Genomic DNA, 20591 nt, shown 5'->3' with positions numbered 1-20591 from the left:
CTTTGACAAGTCAGCCTCTTGGAACCTGCTTCAGGGAGACAGATCTCACTGGGAGGATTCCGTAAGATATGTAAAGAATGCATTAGAACAGCTAACAGCCTGTAAGAAATACCAACAGGAAGTTATACCATAAATCTGGTCTGAAGATCTCTGCTTGGCTTGTATTCCCTGGGAACATGCCAACTAATATCATGTTACTTCAATTTACTGCAACAAGCTTAATGACCAAATATACTGGTCCAAATTCACTGGCCCTCAAACAATAGTTGTGAGTAATAGCAAAACTCTTATTCAATAGTGGAAGAACGTACTAGGGTATCAAGATAAGGCATTTTAATGGATATATCTCAAGTTCTGTACATTATTTCCAGAATCCTAGCTACAAATGAGATCTCTGCCCTTATTGCCTTCACAAAGAAATCTCATAATCTCCTGGCAATGTGATATTCTGGGGGGAAAAAACAAGACACTGGAGCCAAGAGACTTGGGTTCAAATCTTATCTCTTCCTCTTACTAACTTCGGGAAGTTACTTAACTTGAATCTGTTTTTTCTTTGCAGTACTACATACACACCTATAGGAATATTGGAAAGTTAAAATTTAAAAACCAAGGAAAATTGAAATACAGAGCAAGCATTCAATTAGTGTGCGTCACCCTTCACCAACCTCTCCACCAAGGCCCCAGATCTCACACACACAAACACACACACACACACACATCACACACCCTCCTCTGTGAATATCTTTGAGAGACTGGTCTGGCCCTCTCAGCAAGTATAAGATGGTCTTCAGTGGACTTAAAACTAATGAAGGTGGCAATAGCTTAAACATTTAAAGTACTAAGGAATAGACTTAAAAAACTCTTTTGGAAAGTGATGGGCAAAAAAGAACTTATGAAATGTTCCTGAATATGCTCCATTTTGTGGGATATACTAATGGCTTTTGAGAGAGACTATATATGTATAGGACTTGGGGAAAGTGGAGGTTTTTAGTCCAGCAGAAAATGTCTTTCCTCTCTCCCAAGAGTCCATTCACAGAGCAGTTGGGGCCCCAGGAAACCCCCAGGGGCTTGAGTGGAAGTGAGGGGGCAAAGGGCAGAAAAACCAGGGAGGGAGTCTGGAAAAATGTTTAGAGACTAGATGAGAATGGAATGCCCTTTTTTTTTTTTTTAATTAATTTATTTATTTTTGGCTGCATTGGGTTGCTGTGTATGGGCTTTCTCTAGTTGCGGTGAGCGGGGGCTACTCTTTGGTGCGGTGTGCAGGCGTCTCACTGCGGTGGCTTCTCTTGTTGCAGAGCACGGGCTCTAGGCATACGGGCTTCAGTACTTGTGGCATGCAGGCTCTAGACTGCAGGCTCAGTAGCTGTAGCGCACGGGCTTAGTTGCTCCACGGCATGTGGGATCTTCCCAGACCAGGGATCAAACCCGTGTCGCCTACATTGGCAGGCGGATTCTTAACCACTGCACCACCAGGGAAGTTCCTAGAATGGAATGCACTTTCAAGTCCAGAAGGTACCAAACTTCTCTAGGAGCTAGGACAGGGATGTAGAGTCAGGAAACCTTCCTTAAAGAATGTGAGAAGCCCAGGGAATTCCCTGGTGGTCCAGTGGTTAGGACTCGGCGTTCTCACTGCTGGAGCCAGGGTTCAATCCCTGGCTGGGGAACTGAGATCCCACAAGCCGCATAGTACGGCCAAAAAAAAAAAAAAAGAATGAGAAAAGCCCAGATGGAGACAATATGGTGTAATGGAACCTCCACTTCCTCTTCTACCCTACTTAACTCTAATCAATAAAGTGTGTATAAAAATGTCATAAACCATAAAGCACTATAAAAAGGAGTGGTACTATAAGTGAGAAAAAGCAATAACAACTTTTAAAGTAGTACACTCCTTATGTTAAGTATTTGTGGTGTTCAAACAGACCTGCACCCATATAATCCTCAGCAAGTGTAGTAGGCTTATCTACAAAACTCAGAAAGCTTGGCCTCTTTGTGGCAAATAACAGCAAGAGACACACAGGGCGGGAAATTGGGAAAGCTCGGTTCCTCTGAGGCCAAACTGCCCAGCAGAGCAAGCAGGCAGCCGTATGCCTCCTGCCGGTCATGGGCTTCGATTCCCGTTGCAGGTACAGTGGCAGAGAGGGAAAATTAAGGTCTTAAAAAACTAGAGGGAAAATTAAGGTCTCAAAAAACTATCTTCAAAAAAAAAAAAAAAAAAAAAAAAAAACTATCTTCCACCTCAGGAAGTTTCACAGTGAGTCATTTAAATGACTTGTACTTCATCTTGGTTGAAAGAATTACCTGAAGAATATCAATAGGTATAGGACAGTGGTTTCGAACCTTTAAAAAAAATGCAGATGCCTTGTTAAGAGCTGAAAATACATAGGGAGTTCCCACATGGTACTAATTGTATTTTGTTTCCATTGAATGAGAAATTGTTCTCAGTATGGATCCTGAAATTCCTTGCACACACTATTCTCTTCCTTTACCCTCCCCAGCCATGACCAGGGACCCACAGCCTCCAAATTGGAGGCCCCTGGCATAGGCTGTTGGCAATTACAATAGCTCAGTCTGCATTAGATTATAATTAAGAAAAGTGGGATCGTTAACCGATACAAACTACTATACATAAAATAGATAAATAACAAAGATGTACGGTATAGCATAGGGAATTATACCCAATATCTTGTAATAACCTATAATGAACATAATCTGCAAAAAAACCCTGACTCACTATGCTGTACACCTGAAATTAACACAATATTGTAAATCAATTATACCTCAATTAAAAAATCGGGATGGAAAGCTAGAGGAAGATTCTGCAGAGGAGACAAGAGGGTGGGGGAAAAATAAGAAAACCATTATTATTTCTTTTCTAAATAAAGAAAAAACACAGCATTTACTTGTCCCTACTGGGTTAAAGGTAAACCAGGCCAGCCCTAGGTAAATCTGTCACGTCCACAAAATGCATTTTCCTTTCTTCTCCTTCCCCACTTGGGTGGTGACTGCTGTCTTTTTGGAAGCCCCAAATCCTGCTATTCCCTCCCTCTCGCTGTTTGGGAAGGATATTATTTACACTAACTGGCTGGCACGCACTCATGTTGAATTTTAAAAATTAAGTGTCATGTAATAATGATGGATTGAGAAACCCTGGGGCACAGTTGCATAATACATGCTCAAAAACATCCACATCTACATTATTTGTATCCATTCCCTTAGGTGAACAAAATATTCTTATTTCTGTTCTGAGCCAGTATCCATCTCCGATTACCTTCCTTAGATTATCCTCCCACATTTCCCGCCCCTCTCCCAGGAAGCTCAGCAGTACCAAATCAGTGCCATGGCCCCGCCTTCCTTCCAAATCAAAGGCCTCAGGAGCCCTGGCTCCACCCCTTCCTATCCTCTCACCAACCAGGTGTGCCCCTGAGGCAGCCCTGCTGCGCCCATTACTGATCACAAGCACAGGAGGATGAAGAGAACAAAAACACAACACGGCCCAGGAGCTGAGACTCAGAGGCACCTGCCACAGGCCTGGAGCTGCCTCACAAGGAGGCTGTGCACGGAAGAACAGGATGGAACAACAGAAGGATGAAGGCGGGAGAGAGGGGGAAGGCTTAGTCTCATCTGTTTTGTTTTTAAGCCGTAGGATTACTGACATGAATACATCTGGAAGCTAGAACTGAGCAGGACCCTACGGGGCCTTCCTGGAAAAGACCCATCCCCATGTCCTCCCCCATGTCTTGTCTGTAGAGAAACTTTAGCCTCCTAGGCCTTCCCTGAGTTCCAAAGAGTAAATTTAATCGGAGAAGTGAGAAAATGCAGAAAGAAAGGAAAACAGTCAAACAAGACAAAATAATAATAGTTTAGCCATTAGACAAAGTCAAGGACCTTTAGTTCCTTCTCAAGGGCTATAGATAATATTCTGAGCCATATCCTTTGAGCTGTTTGGCAGATACTGAAACCCCCATCAGGTGGAAGAAGTTAACTGTACGCTGCCCACAAGCACATAGACCCCAGACCAGTTGGAACCAGAAGGTTGTTGACGTTGACTCCTGATTACATCACCACCAGCCAATCAGAAGACTGTCCGTGAGCTGATCACACATCCCACAACCCCTCCTTCACCCTGTCTTTAAAAACCTTTCCCTGAAAGCCTTCAGGGAGTTTGGGCTTTTAAGCACTAGCTGCCTGGACTCCTTGCTTGGCGCCTGCAGTAAACGCTGTGCTTTCCTTCACCACAACCCAGTGTCAGTAGATTGGCTTCACTGCATGTGGGCAAACGGACCCAAGTTTGGTTTGGTAACAAAACAACAGTAAAAAACAAGATTGAACACCCAAAGCATTTTCATATTTTACTACAGAGGTACTTCTGATGTATTATTAGTTAATATGTAATTTGTAAACTGCTACTTCATATCCTATACGTACAAAATCATTTTACAAAAATGTTCTGAAAACTAGTAGATAAAATGTTACTGGAAGGCGTACCTGGGCAGGTGACACCTGCCGCAGGGCAGCAGCCATAGCAACAGTACAACCACCGCAGCTGCTCTCCACCTGATGCGGTCCTTCTGCCACCTCTTTGGTCCCAAGTTCATGGCATCTTCATTCTTCACCTTTCTCCCCTCTTCTTCGGCCTTCTTCTCACCTGGGAGCTGCCTCTTCCCAGATGACCATGCAGGATAAATGAGTAACAGAAATATATCTTCAACCCTTTCCTGCTTGGACAAGAACAATCCTGGTTCTCTGGGACATTCAGCAATCTTATCTCCTGTGGCATTTTTTATCCCAGAAAATATGTGTCACTTCAAACTTAAATAAACCTTCTTCAATCAGAGTTCTCAAATAGCCTTCATGGTATCTTCTGAGTCGTCCTTTTATACTTAGTCCTTCAAGCATCTACATTACAATATTTAACCCTCATGATCAAAACAATTGTTTTACATTCCATATCACCAGGAGTTCTGCTAAGAAAATACGAAAGAGGGAGAATCAGCTCAACAATTGGCTGCAACAAGTTCTTAATGTGTGCTACTAGGGGAAGTCTCTAGGCCAAAATTATTGCAATCAAATATTCAGTTCCTCCAAATGTCACCAGAAGAGCCAGGGTCACGGGCCAGACCAGAAATCCACTGTGATGTTGACATATAAAGGATTGTAATCCACAGAGAGTAATTTATAATCACAACTGCTCAACCCATCTGTTCTCCAGACACGTGACACCTGATGTAAGAGCTTCATCCTAAAGATAAAGAACAAATGTGAAAGATAAGAATTTAACGTCTATTTCCACTGCTTTTTGCCTTGTCACAAAGTTTGGCCAACGCATCTTTGTAAATTATTGCACTTGTTGGGTTTCCTGCTGCAAAAGAAGTTTATTTTCCCCCATCTAAGGTAACAGACACTAACGACAGCCATGTGTTCACATGGCAAACCCCATGGAAGACCCTGAGGACCAATGATCAGAAGAGTCCTTCACGCAGTGAGCCCCCGGTCTACAGGACAAAAGGATGTACAATGATACATCTCATCCACTGCTGACAGGTCCTTGGATAAGCTTCAGGGGACCTATGAATCCTCCAATGTTGCTGGGAGAACTTTGTGTCTGCAGGCAGGGTGGGTACTCATAAGAGACTCATAGGAACTTCAAATAAAGTTAAACTGTATGCAGAGGAGGCTGAATGAAGTGACACCTAACTTCATGAGGGACTATGAGGGGTCATAGAGAAGGTAAATTTGAACAAGGTTTGAAAGAGAAGAAATTCACAGCAGAGAAGATGAGGGAAGGGACACCCAGGAAAAGAGACCACCCTCTGCAAGACACAGAGACATGTCAAAGAGCAGGATGTGTTTGAAGAAGAGGAAGTAATTGTGTGGCTGGAGCCCGAGGATGCAGGGAGAGGGGTGGTGTTGAACTGAATCGGTCTCTAGGAGCTGAGCAGTGAAAAGTACGCATTTCGGTCACAGTAACAATGTGGATGGAGACTAGAAGCATAAAGTTGAGCTAAATAAAGTCAGAGAAAAATAATACAGCATGATTTCATTTATATAAAATTGAAAAACATGCAAAACTAAACAATCTTTTGTATATGGATACAAACGCATGGGAAAATAAGAAAACCAGAAACAGCAAAAATAATTTTAATTATCATCAAAATTCAGGAAAGTATTTCCTCTTGGGGTGGGGGGAAGATATGGGATAAGGAAGGGCCACACAGGTAAAGGGCATAAATTGGCTAGAGGACACGACCAGTGGTCATGGTATCAAGAATCTTCAGATTCTTCATACAGTTGGTAAGTATTCTTTTGTATCTATTCATTAATTATTATTATTTTAATTTAGAGAGAAAAATGCACACCTATGGGCAAAGGCTCAAAAGACACATGGAAAACAGAAATAGCTGCTTTGTTAAAGTGGTAGATTCTAACAAAAGGGCTAAAAGTCTTTTAATATTGTTTTAAAATGTAGACTCTAGCAAAAAGGCTAAAGGCCTTTAATACAGTTTCAAACATTAGGGAAAAAAAAAAAAACCACCAGAACAAAGAAATGTAGATTTTTTCAGACATAGCCCCCAAAAGAATTGGTTTATCTTCCAGGATTTCTCAGTGAAAGGGTTAATTCCTGGGGCAGGAGCACAAGATGAGCTCATCACACCAGAGCAAAGGGAAAAAAGCTCGCAAAAGGACTGCAGTTAGGTCAAAGGATTCGGGAGCCCGCTGGAAAAAGATAACATTTGCCAAAGACAATCTGAGCATCGAAAAGAATATTAACTACATCCAGAAGGATGTAGGAAGCATCAACTCATCATTTTGAAATAAAAAATCAATGCTGATTCTTTCCCTTTATCCTGCCTTTTCTATACGAACCGTACCCCAGGGTACTCAGACAGCTGAAGAAGGCACATCATTCTTTGTAGAAAAATCTATCTAATAAATGCAGAAGGATTGACAGAACATCATAATTTTGCAATCCCTAACTGAATAATAAATTTAGGCAATGATCACCGATGGCTGCTAAAATAATTAGGTGAAGACTGATGGGGACCCTCACAATGACTGTATGAGGCCGACAACACGTGAACCCACAGATCAATCCTGACATCACCAAAACATGACCAGACATCATGCCCCCTTGTTGGGATACAAAAGGAGATACATGGCACTATAGCGGAAGTGTTCTTGCCCCCAAATAGTACCGGAATCTGTTTAAGCCTCCAGATCGAAGACCTAGCTTATAAGGAAATGCAGAGGCACAAATTAAGTTATAGCACAGGGATGTGACTGGCAACACCCACAATGTAGGAAATTCCATCAGACAAATGACCTGGTTTGTTCAACAAATAAATTACAAGGGGGAAAAAAAAGGAGGGAAGGGGGAACCTACAGATTAAAAGTGATTTCAGAGAAATCATTCAAATGCAATGTGTGGACCTTGTCTACAATCCTGATCTGAATAAACCAACTGTTTAAAAAAATTTATTAAAGCATTTATGAGATAATCAGGGAAATCTGAACACTGTCTGGACATTTGATGACACTAAGGATGTATTGATAATTTTATTTTAGGTATGATAATGGTATTGCAGTTTTTTTTTTTTTTAATTAGGAAGTTGAATATTTTATTAGTAAACTGTTTCTTATTTTCCTGTAAGGCTGTTGCTTCACTGTATAAAAATAGCACCAGTAAACACAGTATGTTGCAAAATTAAGAGAGTAATGTTCTTCATTGGACACTATACAACTAACAAACTTTTCTCCACTGACATTTATTTCCAGTGGGAAGTTCATTGAGTATTTTGACCCAAATCCAGGGATGGCTGTAAGCAAGTTACAATATTATATAAGGTTAAGATAACAATGTTATCCTTGAATTACATAATTTTCATAACTAGTTTTACCACAAATAATTTCAGGAATTCTGAATATTATAACTGGAGACTAGCCTAAAAATCATCGGGTGTTGTGAAAAAGATGCATAGTGTTTATCTGAAGTCATTAGGAAGTTACCGGGTATTTTCTTCAGGCAACATCGTTGCAACTAGTTTCTTTTGCTAAAAGTTGCTTTTTAAAAATCTATCCACCACTAATTTAAGACAACTATGCTAGATTAAGTTGTGTCAAACTAGTTTATTTAGGGGTTCCATTTTCACTCAATAGATTTTATGTATTTCTCATATGCTTCTTCACTCATTAGTTCATCTAGTTCTGAAGGGTTACTGAGTGTCATCTTGATCAGCCAACCATCTTCATAACAAGATTTGTTGACAAGTCCTGGATTTTCTGCTAGAGCTTCATTAGTTTTAGTTACTTCTCCTGATAGAGGAGAATAGAGTTCACTAGCAGCTTTCCCACTTTCCAAAGCACCAAATTCCTCGTTTGTTCAATTTTGTCCCAACTTCAGGCAGGCTACAGTAAACAACATCTCCCAAAGCTTCCTGCGCAAAATTGCTGATCCCCACTGTTCCAACACCGTTTTCTGTTGTTACCCATTCACGTTTGTCTGTGAATTTAGGACCCGACAGCAGAGCGGGTCTGGTGCGCAGCGCCCGGACGGCGCCTGCCCGCAGTCCCCAGGGCCGCGGCGGGCAGGGCGCGCTGGGCACAGAGATGGCCCACACGCTCCGCACGGCCCGCAGCGCCGTGTTCGCAGGGGTGCAGAGGGTCTCCACGCAGCACCTCTGCAGTTCGTTTTTTAAGACTTCTTTTAAGGATACTATTGAAATATTTACACAGGAAATGCTGCGATATCTCATTTGCTTCTAAAGAATCCAGTGGGGGAGGAGAAGAAAGTGGGAGAAGAAGAGAAGCCATGAGTTGATAACTGTTGAAACTGGGAATGTGGTATGTGTACATGTGAATTCAATGGACTGTTCCCTCTGCTTTTGGGTCTGTCCGAAAATTACCTCAATAAAAAGCTTTGAACAAAATAAACTGGCTTATCTGATCAAATCTGGCATAGGACTGCTGACAGAAGAGACTACGCAGGTAGCCTGCCAGGCACGTGGATCCAGGACTTACCGTTCTACATTCACCTCATTGCCTTGGTCTCTCTTGTGGAAGATCATAGTATATTTACCCACTTCAGGCAGTGGCCGGGTTATTTTCATTCTATGAAGCTCAACCCTGGAAAAATAGCAGAGGTGTTTAAAAAAAAATTCTATCCCAATTATCTACCACTAGGCACTTAAAAAAGAATCATTTGCAAAAATTTACATATATGTGCACATACACATATCTTGATTATTTAGGTATTAAAAAAAAAAAAAGAATTTTCTTATGTTGGGCCTTAGGCAGTAAGTCCATAGAAGAATCACCCTTAACATTTACTACTGAGGTACAAAGAAGATGTGTCAATTTATACTTTGTCATTTTCCAGAAACAACTGAGAAAATACATCTTTAAAAAATCAAGTCTCTTAGGATCCCTAATTTACTTAAGTGTTTCCTTCTTTTAACAGGGAAAGTCATGACTGTTAAATGTCACAAACCTAGGTTCAAATCTAGACTCTGTTATTTACAACCTTGGTAAGTCAATTCATTATTCCAGGCCTGGGTTTCCTGAACCGTAAAATGGCAATGGTGTTAGAGTTGATCTGACAGGCTCAAATGAGACTGCCCACATGGAACATTCTTTGCAAACTGTAATGTACTATATAAGCAGAAAGAGGGTGGTGCCTGTTGCACAGGTGAGTAAATAAGTATTTAGTAAAGAAATTTCAGCAAATGTTTATGCTCAAATCAGTTGGTTTATCCATAGCGTTAGTCAAGAACCACTCTGGAGGCCATGACGTTCTTATCAAATGAAAGCAAAACTTGGGGCTCCCCTTTACCTTGAAACCGAGGAGCAACAGGAAAAAAGAGAGTGAAGATACATCATCAGTGTAAAATTCTACTAACCGTCCCATCTGGGCAGTGAAATGGATTTGGGGAACATGATGGATACGGTTGACTCCGAGCCCTTGCTATTCCTGCCCTGAAATCTAGCAGGTACCCTCTGTCCACTTCATAAGACACGGCCACACAGGCTGCTGATGGGCTGGGCCATGAAGTGCCGCTGCCCATCACTACGGCCATTTCTATGCAGCCTTTGGTCAGGGAGATCCGTTCCCTCCTGCCAGAAACATTCCAGAGACTCTCAGCCTAGACCTGGGAACGAGACCAGCATGGAGCCCGGCTTCTTCATGCTGAAGCAATGGAAAAGCAATGGAAAACATCTGGCAGCCACACATCTATTAATTCAGGACGCCAGCTGAGAAATTTTCTTTCTAAGAGGCAACAACAGGAGGAAAGGGGGTCTCCTAATAGAAAGACCCTGTTGTTACAAGTATGAAGATACTGGCCCCAGGCTATTGAATAATTACTTATTTCTGGGAGTTAGGGATACCCATAACTATCTGGCCATGAAACCCAAGTTCAGGGAAGGGGGCTGAGAGGGGAGACCAGGTATATCCCCTTTGAATCCCCCAGAGCAGAAAAGAGCCCAAGAGAACCTGAGGGTCATGCCAGCAGCTCCGAGTCAGGCCAGGGAGTCAGGCCAGCAGCTGCTCCCACGGAGTGCGGGGCTGGCTCGTGTATAAGGAGAGGACATCTTGGCCTGCTTCGGGGCGAGCAGCTCCGAGTCAGGCCAGGGAGTCAGGCCAGCAGCTGCTCCCACGGAGTGCGGGGCTGGCTCGTGTATAAGGAGAGGACATCTTGGCCTGCTTCGGGGCGAGCAGCTCCGAGTCAGGCCAGGGAGTCAGGCCAGCAGCTGCTCCCACGGAGTGCGGGGCTGGCTCGTGTATAAGGAGAGGACATCTTGGCCTGCTTCGGGGCGAGCAGCTCCGAGTCAGGCCAGGGAGTCAGGCCAGCAGCTGCTCCCACGGAGTGCGGGGCTGGCTCGTGTATAAGGAGAGGACATCTTGGCCTGCTTCGGGGCGAGCAGCTCCGAGTCAGGCCAGGGAGTCAGGCCAGCAGCTGCTCCCACGGAGTGCGGGGCTGGCTCGTGTATAAGGAGAGGACATCTTGGCCTGCTTCGGGGCGTGCAACTCCTCACAGGCTGCTGGCACTCCCTGCTCTGCACACTGGGAACTACCAGGGTCGCCTGGGGTCTGAGAGAAAGCAGAGGCTTAGAACAGGCCTCTGGCCACTTTCCTCAGGTGGCAGTTCTGCAGACGCTCTGGTCTGGGACTTGCCATTCACGGGTGAGACTCTTATCTCAGTAGGTAATACCTGCTGACAAGTCCACGGAGACCTCCATCAACACTCCCGGACCCCGGACACCCATTAGCCAGGACTAGACCACCCTCCATCATTTCTGAACTGCCGGTGGCAAAGAGCGATTTGGGCCGCCTTGCTCACCCCCCACGCCCTGCCACCCTTCAAGCCCAAGTCGGAGCCTCATGAGCTGCTGGCCTGGCATCCACAGGAACCGTACACAACCACTGCTAGCAGAGCCCCGCGGAGGGGACCTGTCTCTGTTGTTCACCTGAGTCTGAGGTCATCGTCTTCGCCTCCCCATCCCCAGTAGTTGTTAGAGAATCCATTCACCTTGAAAAACTGCTCTCGGCTTAGGGCAGTAACACCCCCAAAATACCCACTGTAACGTAACCTGGAGCGAAAGAGAGGAGAGAAATGGTAAGAATGTTAGTGCAAAGTCCTTTTGCTCTCCACAGGTGCTTCAGAAGTCTCGGACTGCAGGGCGGGCGTTCTAGGAACACTGTGAAGACCGTGAACTTTCACCCATCCACTCCTGCTTGACAGCCAGCTCCCACGTTCTTGGCCTTCCTTGTCTGCCCTTCTGTCCTCTGTCTACACAAGCTCTCACGTCTGCTCACTAAGCAAGGTGCCACCCACCTTTTATTGTTGGTGTTTGTGTGCAGAGGTCTACAGAGGTACCTGTAAATGTGCACTATAACATCAGATCTGGGTGATAGATTTCATCTCATGTGCCAACCCAATGAATAGTTGTGGCTGCCAAGGGCTCTGGGTTAAGAGCATTCTGAGGCTGCATCCAGGTTCGGCGTGAACGAGTGGCTTTTTACTTTTACTTTTTTTTAGGGAGTGGGGTGGAGAGCAGGAGAGAGCTCCTGTACACACTTTGTATGCAGACATCCACTTATATGCATACAAATCTCCGTCTCAGAGTCTGTTTCCTGGAGAACCCAACATACCTTAATAACCCTGAGGTTTCCAGCTTGGGCAACTGGGTAGATGACAGTGCCTCTCACAAAAACAGGGTATAGAAACTGATAATTAGGTTTTGAGAAGAAGACAAATTATGGTTTGGATAAACTGAATATGAGGTACCCTTGGGGCTTTTGCCAGTGGGAAAAAGGATACAAGGTCCAAGTTCAATACAGAGGAGTGGCTACAGCTTTGGAAATAAGCTGTCAAGAGGTGGTGCCTGAAGGCACAAGGGTAGGGAAAGCTGCCCGAAGACAATGTAGTACGTGAAAAGAGGAGAGTAAAAAGGGTGGAGCTGTGGGGATACCAACAAGGAAAAGGGGAAAGAAAAGAGGTCAAGAGGTCCCTGTCAGAGAGCGCTTCCCACTCATTTAGGACTCACGGATTATTGGTAGACAAATTAACAAATCTGAGAAATAAAGATGTCCCCTTGAATAGAACACTGTAACAATTCAGAAATGCAAATGAAGGCAGCTTAATAACTTGGATGTTACTGAATAAGAGGATGTGAATATATATGGAGGATTTCTAACTTTAATTAATGTCAGTTCAAAGTATTCCAGGACCAATAAAATATGTCTGCTTTTCTAGATAAGAAGAAAAACCATAAGGAAAGATCAATAATCACGTAGACACTTGCCATCTAATAGGTGGAGTCCCAAAAGTTAATTTGTAGCTCAGCTGTTTGTTTCTATGTTCTGAGTACAGATGGGGAGGACCCTGCTTAACCCACAATGGAAATAGATTTACTTATATAACCCCAATCTAAAATTCTGGAAAATAACAACCTAAAACAAACAAAAAGAACAAAGTGCTCAGAAGGCAGCTATTACTGACCAAGACATTGACTGCAGTGACTTGTTGCCATAGTTACTGGACTCTGTTTGGCTGGGAAGGGGTTCCTAAACTACCTGAAAAGTAGCAGCTTCATCAGAACACTGAGTGGAACCACTGCCCAGGCATAACCTGCCACGCACCGAAAAGGGGTCACCAGGAGGGAACCGGCACTGATGACTTGGTAGTGACCTATTAAGTAACGACTATCCACTGTGTGCAAAGCAGCTGGCTAAACGCTAGAATAAGTGGGCCCTGCCCTCACACACAGTTGATAGTCCAAGAGAAGTGAACATTATCAGGGTTCTGAGGAAGGAGATGCCACACGTCAGGGCAGGTGGGCCTGGGAGGATTCAGACAGGTAGAAAACTGGGGGAACTCCTGGTGATCAGAACTCCATGACGGAAGGCACAGAGGGAGAAAAGTGCAGGCTGTGTGAGGAGCACCGAGAGACCAGTTTAGCTGCAGTGGGAGGTGCAGGAGGAGACCAGTTGGAAAGAAAGGTTAAAGAATTATCAGTTTCTCAGCTGCCTCTTAGGTGCCAAATACCTGCATGTTTATTGATCTTTCCTTCTGGTTTTTCTTCTTATCTAGAAAAGCATAAATAGTTGATCGGCCCTGAAATAGTTTTACTTATTTTTAAAGGACTGTAAGGCCCAAGGGTGGGGAAAATGGAGTCATTAAATAACAGTAAAGTCCTTGTAGAAAGCAGGCAGGTACCAAAGGAATTCTTGGCAATAAAATTTCCCACAGGCCAGTACAGATCTTTATCACTGACCCATAATCACTGGGATAAACAAGATTTATTTCTGTCTTCATCAGAGTCTGAGATAGTTGAGACAAGTTACTTTAACTTCTTCCCTCTGCATGCGTGTAAAGTGAAAACACTTCTTGCGCTTCCCTTCATACACATGGGGCAGTTGTGACAATGAATAGTGTGCTGATTTAAGCTCTGTGGTGCAGGGACACACAGTTACCAGCAGAGGGCAGACACTTAGCCACCTGCAACTGCACCTGCCAGCAACTAGAGGGATTTTGTCCAAAGGAGGAAGGGCAGTAAGTAAGGAGGAGGAAGACAACTCCTACATTACCTATGCAAACCTCCCCCAAACCACAGAAGATGAGGCAGTTTACATGATACATACAATAAAGTAGAAAAACATAAATGACAAACCAGGACGAGAGGAAAACTTCAATCAGATAGAAGATTAGAATAGGGAATATACTAGAACTCTGATCTGCAAATAAGATTCTTTTCAGCTTCTAAAAGAAGGTCATGGATTTGACTCTGAGCTTCTTGCATCCAGATCAAAAGAGGAGACACATTCAGTCACCTGGTTTACATTAGGAAAACTGTCAGTTACTCAAGGAAGACAAAGGCTTCCTGAGTTCTAGTTATAAAAGAAACGTCTGGCCAATTACAATAGCAAGTTAAAACAGCAAGATTCGTACAGGGGCTGTTTTCAGAGTGAGTGGCATCTGATAAAACCCACGATCATCACACCAAAGTTTTACTCAAGATCAGTTCCCAGCAGGAATGCCTAAGAGCTCATTTTCTTATGGTCCAGCTTAATGCAAAGATAAAATCTAGAATCCCAACTAAAGGCCTGTCCTTGATACAATCCTGTGTATCCATACTCCAAAAACAAACAAATGAGAAAACAATCCTGTGTGATTGTCATTTCTCACCACAGATGTCTGGAAAGACTGGGCAATGGGAAGTTATCACCCATGTCAAGGGTCTGAAGTACAGGTATTCTGCGTCGTAGAGAGTGACATCTTAATACCAATGAGTGAGCAGATGGCTAGCATGCTTCTGAAAATACCAAGGTACCCGGTCATGATATGCTGCTTTCTTCAGTGCAGAGGTGGCTCACGGACCAGAAAGCAAAATCTCCAGATAATGATCAAGTTCCCCAAAAGAAAAAGTCCCGGGATTCTCTTCCAGACCCTTCTCCTGCCCTCTGGCCCCACTGCCCCTGGAGCATGGAGGCAGGAGCGGGCATCTGCCTCTCACCTTCTCCCCTCCTGCCTTGCTCCATCCCACACACTAAAGGCCAGCTGAACGGACCTTTCTCCTGTCACTCCTGGCTGTAACCATGTGTCAGCAGCACTCTACTTCCTTCCACAGGAACTCCACAAACTCCTTACCAGACTGAACAACGCCTGCCTAATCTGGCCCCTGCCTACCCTCCTCTCTAGCGTCTCCTCCCTCCACCATCCCAGACATTCATTCTCCAGCACTAAGGAACTACCCGCCTTTCCTCAAAACCTGTGCCACGTTCTCTCTTGCTTCCACATGTTGGAACTCTGCTGGGAAGCTCCCACTGATTCCACAAGATGAAGATGCCACATTTCCTGGACAACAGCTTTAAAGCCTTCCCTAGGTGTTTCTTAAAGAGAGTGTGCTCTCACCCATTGTGGCTTATTCTAGGTATTTGTTTATATCCCGCACTTGACACAGGGACTAGGTTTAAAGTCTGTACCTGACGCAAAGATCGCCTGCAGTCAGCGTTACTCTTGGAAATCTCTTAAACAGTCCAAAGTGAGAAACCTACACAATAAGAGCAGCATGGAAACCAAGAGCAAGGGAGGCATCAAGAGATTCATGGTTTGCAAAAACTTCTTTAGCACTATTCTGTACCCAGTTTTGTACAGATCACTGGGATCTCTGCTTACGGCAGCACTAACCAACAAAACCTTGTCATCTTCAACTTCTCCCTCTCTCCCAGCTCTCACTTCCTCCCAGCAACCAAGGCCTGCTGAGCCAACCTCCCAAAAGACTCCTAACTGATGTTACAGCTCTCCCCTCCATCCTCACCCTCGCTCTCCAATCCGGGCTCTCTTCCATGGATGGATCCAACCTGGGATCTTTGAAAGCCGAGGTAGTCGAGGTGTGATTCACAGATCAAACCTTGCCGCCAAAATATCACCTGGGAGCTGGTTAGATACACAGAATCTCACAACAGAATCTGCATTTTAACAGAATCCCCAGATGATTCATATGCACATTTGAATTCCAGACTCACTGGCTGAAAATGCAAATCTGATCCTGTCATCCCAGTTGACATGCTATTATAGGGACCAACAAATTATAGCCCGCAGGCCTCATCCGGCTTACCACCTGTTTTTGTATGGTTTGTGAAGTAAGGATGGTTTTTACTTTTCTAAATGACTGAGAAAAAATAAAAAGAAGAATATTTCACACACACACAAAAAGAGATTCAGGGTTTGCATCTCATGCTCACTTCCCAGAGTAGACACTGGTGGAATCTCCCATTTTATTTTATAGTGTTACAGTTCTCTCTCTCCCTCGGCCTCACCCCCACCCCGTACTCTCCCTCTCATTAGCACGTGCTCCTAGTTGAATTTGCAGAAGTGAAGTGCAAAGCTGACACAGCCGCACTGCAGCTGCCTGTCTCCCCGGAGCGGTACACAGCAGGGAGTGCCGTGAGGAGGGGCACTCGGCCTCATTCAGATCGGTCTCAGGGCCCCTAGTGCAGTAAGCACCCCACGTGTGAGCACACACGAAGGGCAGGGCTTGGTGGAGGCTGACAGGTAAGTGTGCACACATATAAGTGAACATATAGTTTCCCTTGTGGAGAACTTTCTTGGTCACTAATTCCCCTCAGTTGTTCTCAAATAGGAACTGGTACAAAATAAGGTTGAAAAGCAGCTATGCCTCTGTGTGTGTGTGTGGTAGAGGGTGGGATGGGGCGGCGGGCTATGAAAGCAGAAATGACGGTGCCTGGCTCTTCCCACAGTGACCTTGAGAGAAAGGAACTTGTCCTGGGTGGCCTGGCTCCTGAGCAGACCACTTGATGGATATGCCCCTTCCCAGTCTCCCTCCGGACTCGGTCTGGAAAGAGACATCACAGTCTCACAAAAGAGGCCTAAAAGCTGACCTGGAGGCACACTCTTGTTGCCTCTTAGAGGCAGAAGGCACGGAGAGATAGATAAGTTACTTGAGTTCTACTCAGCGTGGGAGCCCTTGCAAAAGTTCCACCAGGCGGGCCCTGCAGGCGAGGCTGGCCGCCATTTGCAAAGCCTGGACTATTTTCCCTCCCCTCCTCTCTCCCATTTTATCCTTGTGATCCTCTGCCAAGGCTGTTGGAGGATTTTTTCCTAATAAGAAAAAAAATCGAATTTCTCTAATTCCTGTTTTGAACTTTGAGTGATATATCATGGACCATTTTTCCTATTTCTCATTTTCTGCAGACACCCTGGACACAGTGTCTGCACAGCCTTGATGATAACAGGCCAGGCTTCTGACCTAAGGCAGCTGTGAGCAGAGCCGCCTTACCTGTACCCAGTGCTGTTCCTGCCAACCACCAGATGCCTGGGCTGATCCTCACACTTGTAAAGGTTCAAATCGTTCTCGGGCACCAGGTCCACATCATGGAATATGAAGCAGTCCCAAATTTCATCCTTGAGAGCTTCTAGATAGCCCACATTCAGGAGTTTGGCGCGATTAAACTTTTTACTTCCAGCCTATAGATATGGAAATTAAAACTTGAAAAGCTCCTGAGACAAGATTTCACACTGTTCCCCTGTTCAGTTCACATGCAGAAGCTGGTATTATTCTTGCTAATGCACAAGAGTATACATATGACATGAAAATCTGACACAGTAGATGCAATAACAATAACAGGCCCTTTGTGTTTTTCTTTACGCTTCATACATACTTGTATTCCATAACTAAAAACACCTTGAAATGAAGAGTTGTTGTTTAATAGGTTTGGAGTTTCAGTTTTGCAAGATGAAAGATTAGTTGAGATTATTTGCACAATGTGAACAAACTTAACTCTACTGAACTCTACAATAAAAATGGTTAAAATGGTAAATTTTATGTTATGGGTATTTTACAACAATTTTTTAAAAAAACATAGTTTTAAAATACTAATAAAGATAACTCTAAAAAACTTTTAAACATACCTTTATTTATTCCATGTAAAACCACAAAACCTTTCTTACATACCAGTCATGCCAAGTAGAATCACTGCTTCACTATTCAGCTCTTAGCTAATCCCAATCTTACCCCATGTAACAAATTTACACTAAGCTCCCCCAAAAATATAGCTTGCCAGAAAGGATCAAGAAATCCTGACCTATAAACAGAGAAGGTTACTGCTCATATACCTAAGCTACTTAAAAGTCTCGTGGAATCACTGTAAGAGAACCTGGATTTAAAACTTCATGGCAGACACTAATCCTCATAGTGGCCTTACAGAGGAGGTTCCTTACTGGGTAAGGAAAGAACACAAATAAACCAGTAATATAATCAAAGCTATAGTATGGAACAATTTTTTACAGTAGTAATTTTTTCATGGCTATTTGGATCAAATTCCTTAAGAATAAATTCCAGTTCAATAAACAGTTTATCATAACAAAAGTATAGGCAGTTCTCAGAACTCACCACAGTACTTTCCTGAAAAGAATAACATAAAACAGACATATTTTTCTATTCATAAAAATATATGCTGGGGGTTGCTGTCCTGAGTAAGAACTCTGAATGACTAACAATGTTAAAAACAAAAATAATGATAAACCAATATAACAGTTAAACTTTGTTTCAAATCCTCACAAAATGGGGATAGATGTAATATATATATACACATTAATTTTTAAGAGCCCCAGTTTATTATAAAGTATACATTGTAGAACAGCATCCTCTGATCTGTCAAAAGTTTTCCTAAAACAAATATTACCAGTTATAACCAATATTAGGCATAAAGTTAATGATTTTCCTTGCATTCGGAGCACTTGTAAGGATTTGAGGGGGAATTATTTGGACGGCCCAGGACAATTTTGAAAAGATAGCCATGTAGAGTTGTTGATGTCTTATTTTTCTTTCAATAAATGTTAATACCAGATAGAGGCACCTTAAATCACCCACTCCACTTAGAGCCAAACTCTTCAAAGCAGGCTACACTAATACTTACCGTGTTCCTACTAAGTCATGCTTTTGGAAGCCAAAAAAGTGAATCATAAAAGTGAAAACTAGGGGCTTCCCTGGTGGCACAGTGGTTAAGAATCTGCCTGCCAATGCAGGGGACACGGGTTCGATCCCTGGTCCGGGAAGATCCCACATGCCGCGGAGCAACTAAGCCCATGAGCCACAACTCCTGAGCCTGTGCTCTAGAGCCCGTGAGCCACAACTACTGAGCCCGCGTGCTGCAACTACTTAAGCCCGCACGCCTAGAGCCTGTGCTCCGCAATGAGAAGCCACCGCAATGAGAAGCCCGCGCACCACAATGAAAGAGTAGCCCGCGCTCGCCGCAACTAGAGAAAGCCCACGCGCAGCAAAGAAGACCGGACAGAGCCAAAAATAAATAAATAAATAAAATAAATTTATTTTTTAAAAAAAAGTGAAAACTAAACATAATGTTCTACATAATAGATAGTGGCAAAGTTAAAGGCAGAAAGGTGGAGAGAGTCATAGAATTCCATGGCGATTAACACACAGTAGTCAACTCCTCTGTCTAGATCCCCATTGAATAGCCAGGCTCAATAATAAAGCACAGTTCCAACATCTCACTGTGCAGTGTATAGCAAATGCAGAAGGCAACATAAGGTCAGTCCCAGGGGAATATCTTTGGGCTGTCATTGTCTGACATGGAAGGGCTCACGAAAGAAAACAGGTTTCCTCCAGAGGATCACTTAAGAGCCAGTAAAATTTCCCAGCACTTATCCCATTATTCCACACTCTGGGAAGAGAAGTGCCTTTACTACTTTCAAGGATAAATGAGATAAGAGACCTCACCTTTGATGATAGTATGATGCCCTTTTACCCAAGACAGACGAAGCGCCTCTCACCTTTGATGATAGTTTGATGCCCTTTTACCCAAGACAGACGAAGCGCCTCTCACCTTTGATGATAGTTTGATGCCCTTTTACCCAAGACAGACGAAGCGCCTCACAGGGAGGAGGGCGTGGCGGGCAGAGGCCTGGTCTGCCCACACACTCACCTGGTGGATGACATAGATGCCATACTCCAGCTGCTGCCTCTGCAAGAAGGGGTGAAGGTGTTCCAGCAGGTACAGCAGGTGCTTCTCTCTGTGCCGGTGAGGGATGAGGATGGCGACCCGCTGCAAAGCCCTGCATTCCTCAGGGTGATATCGGCCTCTGTGCACCTCGGGGTTTTCTGCCTGTACTTCTTCCAGAGTGAGATCTGGTTTGAAAACGAGCTTGTTCTGGCCTTCTACAATAAAAACAGGACACAGGAACTAACAGGAGCAAAGCTCATCAAAGGCTGATGGGCCTACAGGAGCTAGTACACGTCACACACTCCGTGCTAGTTGCCTGGCACACAGTGAGCACTATCGTAAAGCCTCATTTGGTCACGAACTATAACCACAGAATCTATGACTCAGGTTATTGGCTGCAAAAACAAGCAAATGACATACAAGAGCATTCTCTTGTGCTGGGTAACCAGTCCTGGCTCTATGATTCATCCGTAAGTAGAAAATACACTCTGTTCTGAGGACCCTGGTGAAGAGCAAAGGTCAGGGGTAGACTGAACAACTTCAAATTTGCTCTAACCTCTTTTCCTTCTCAAAATTCCAAAGGGGGGGCGGGCGGAAAAAAACCGGAAGCCTC

General features: G+C 44.0%; 1 protein-coding gene and 1 pseudogene across 5 annotated transcripts in view; both read right to left on the bottom strand.

Moving 5' to 3' along the window:
• The window catches only part of B4GALT4 (beta-1,4-galactosyltransferase 4), a 49786-nt gene that overhangs the window by 15297 nt on the left and 13898 nt on the right, over positions 1-20591 (bottom strand). For 3 of the 5 annotated variants that reach the window (XR_005019692.1, XR_005019693.1, XR_005019691.1), the window contains exons 3-7: positions 19961-20193; positions 17296-17483; positions 11461-11583; positions 9016-9120; positions 4486-5239 (exon numbers count right to left, since the gene is read on the bottom strand). Coding sequence is in view for 2 of the 5 variants with exons in the window: in XM_036850376.1 (XP_036706271.1) it covers positions 5107-5239; positions 9016-9120; positions 11461-11583; positions 17296-17483; positions 19961-20193 (782 nt within the window). In the remaining 3 variants the exon portion in view is untranslated. Of the gene's footprint in view, positions 1-4336; positions 5240-9015; positions 9121-11460; positions 11584-17295; positions 17484-19960; positions 20194-20591 lie in introns of those variants that run through there. The other 2 variants (XM_036850376.1, XM_036850378.1) reach the window with 1 other exon arrangement.
• LOC118894291 lies at positions 5246-8977 on the bottom strand (annotated as a pseudogene).

The sequence above is a fragment of the Balaenoptera musculus genome, chromosome 4 (genome assembly GCF_009873245.2).
Source record: "Balaenoptera musculus isolate JJ_BM4_2016_0621 chromosome 4, mBalMus1.pri.v3, whole genome shotgun sequence".
In the NCBI taxonomy this organism is placed as follows: Eukaryota; Metazoa; Chordata; class Mammalia; order Artiodactyla; family Balaenopteridae; genus Balaenoptera; species Balaenoptera musculus.
Note: the sequence above shows the minus strand (reverse complement) of the source record. Positions and strands in the feature narration are given on the sequence as shown.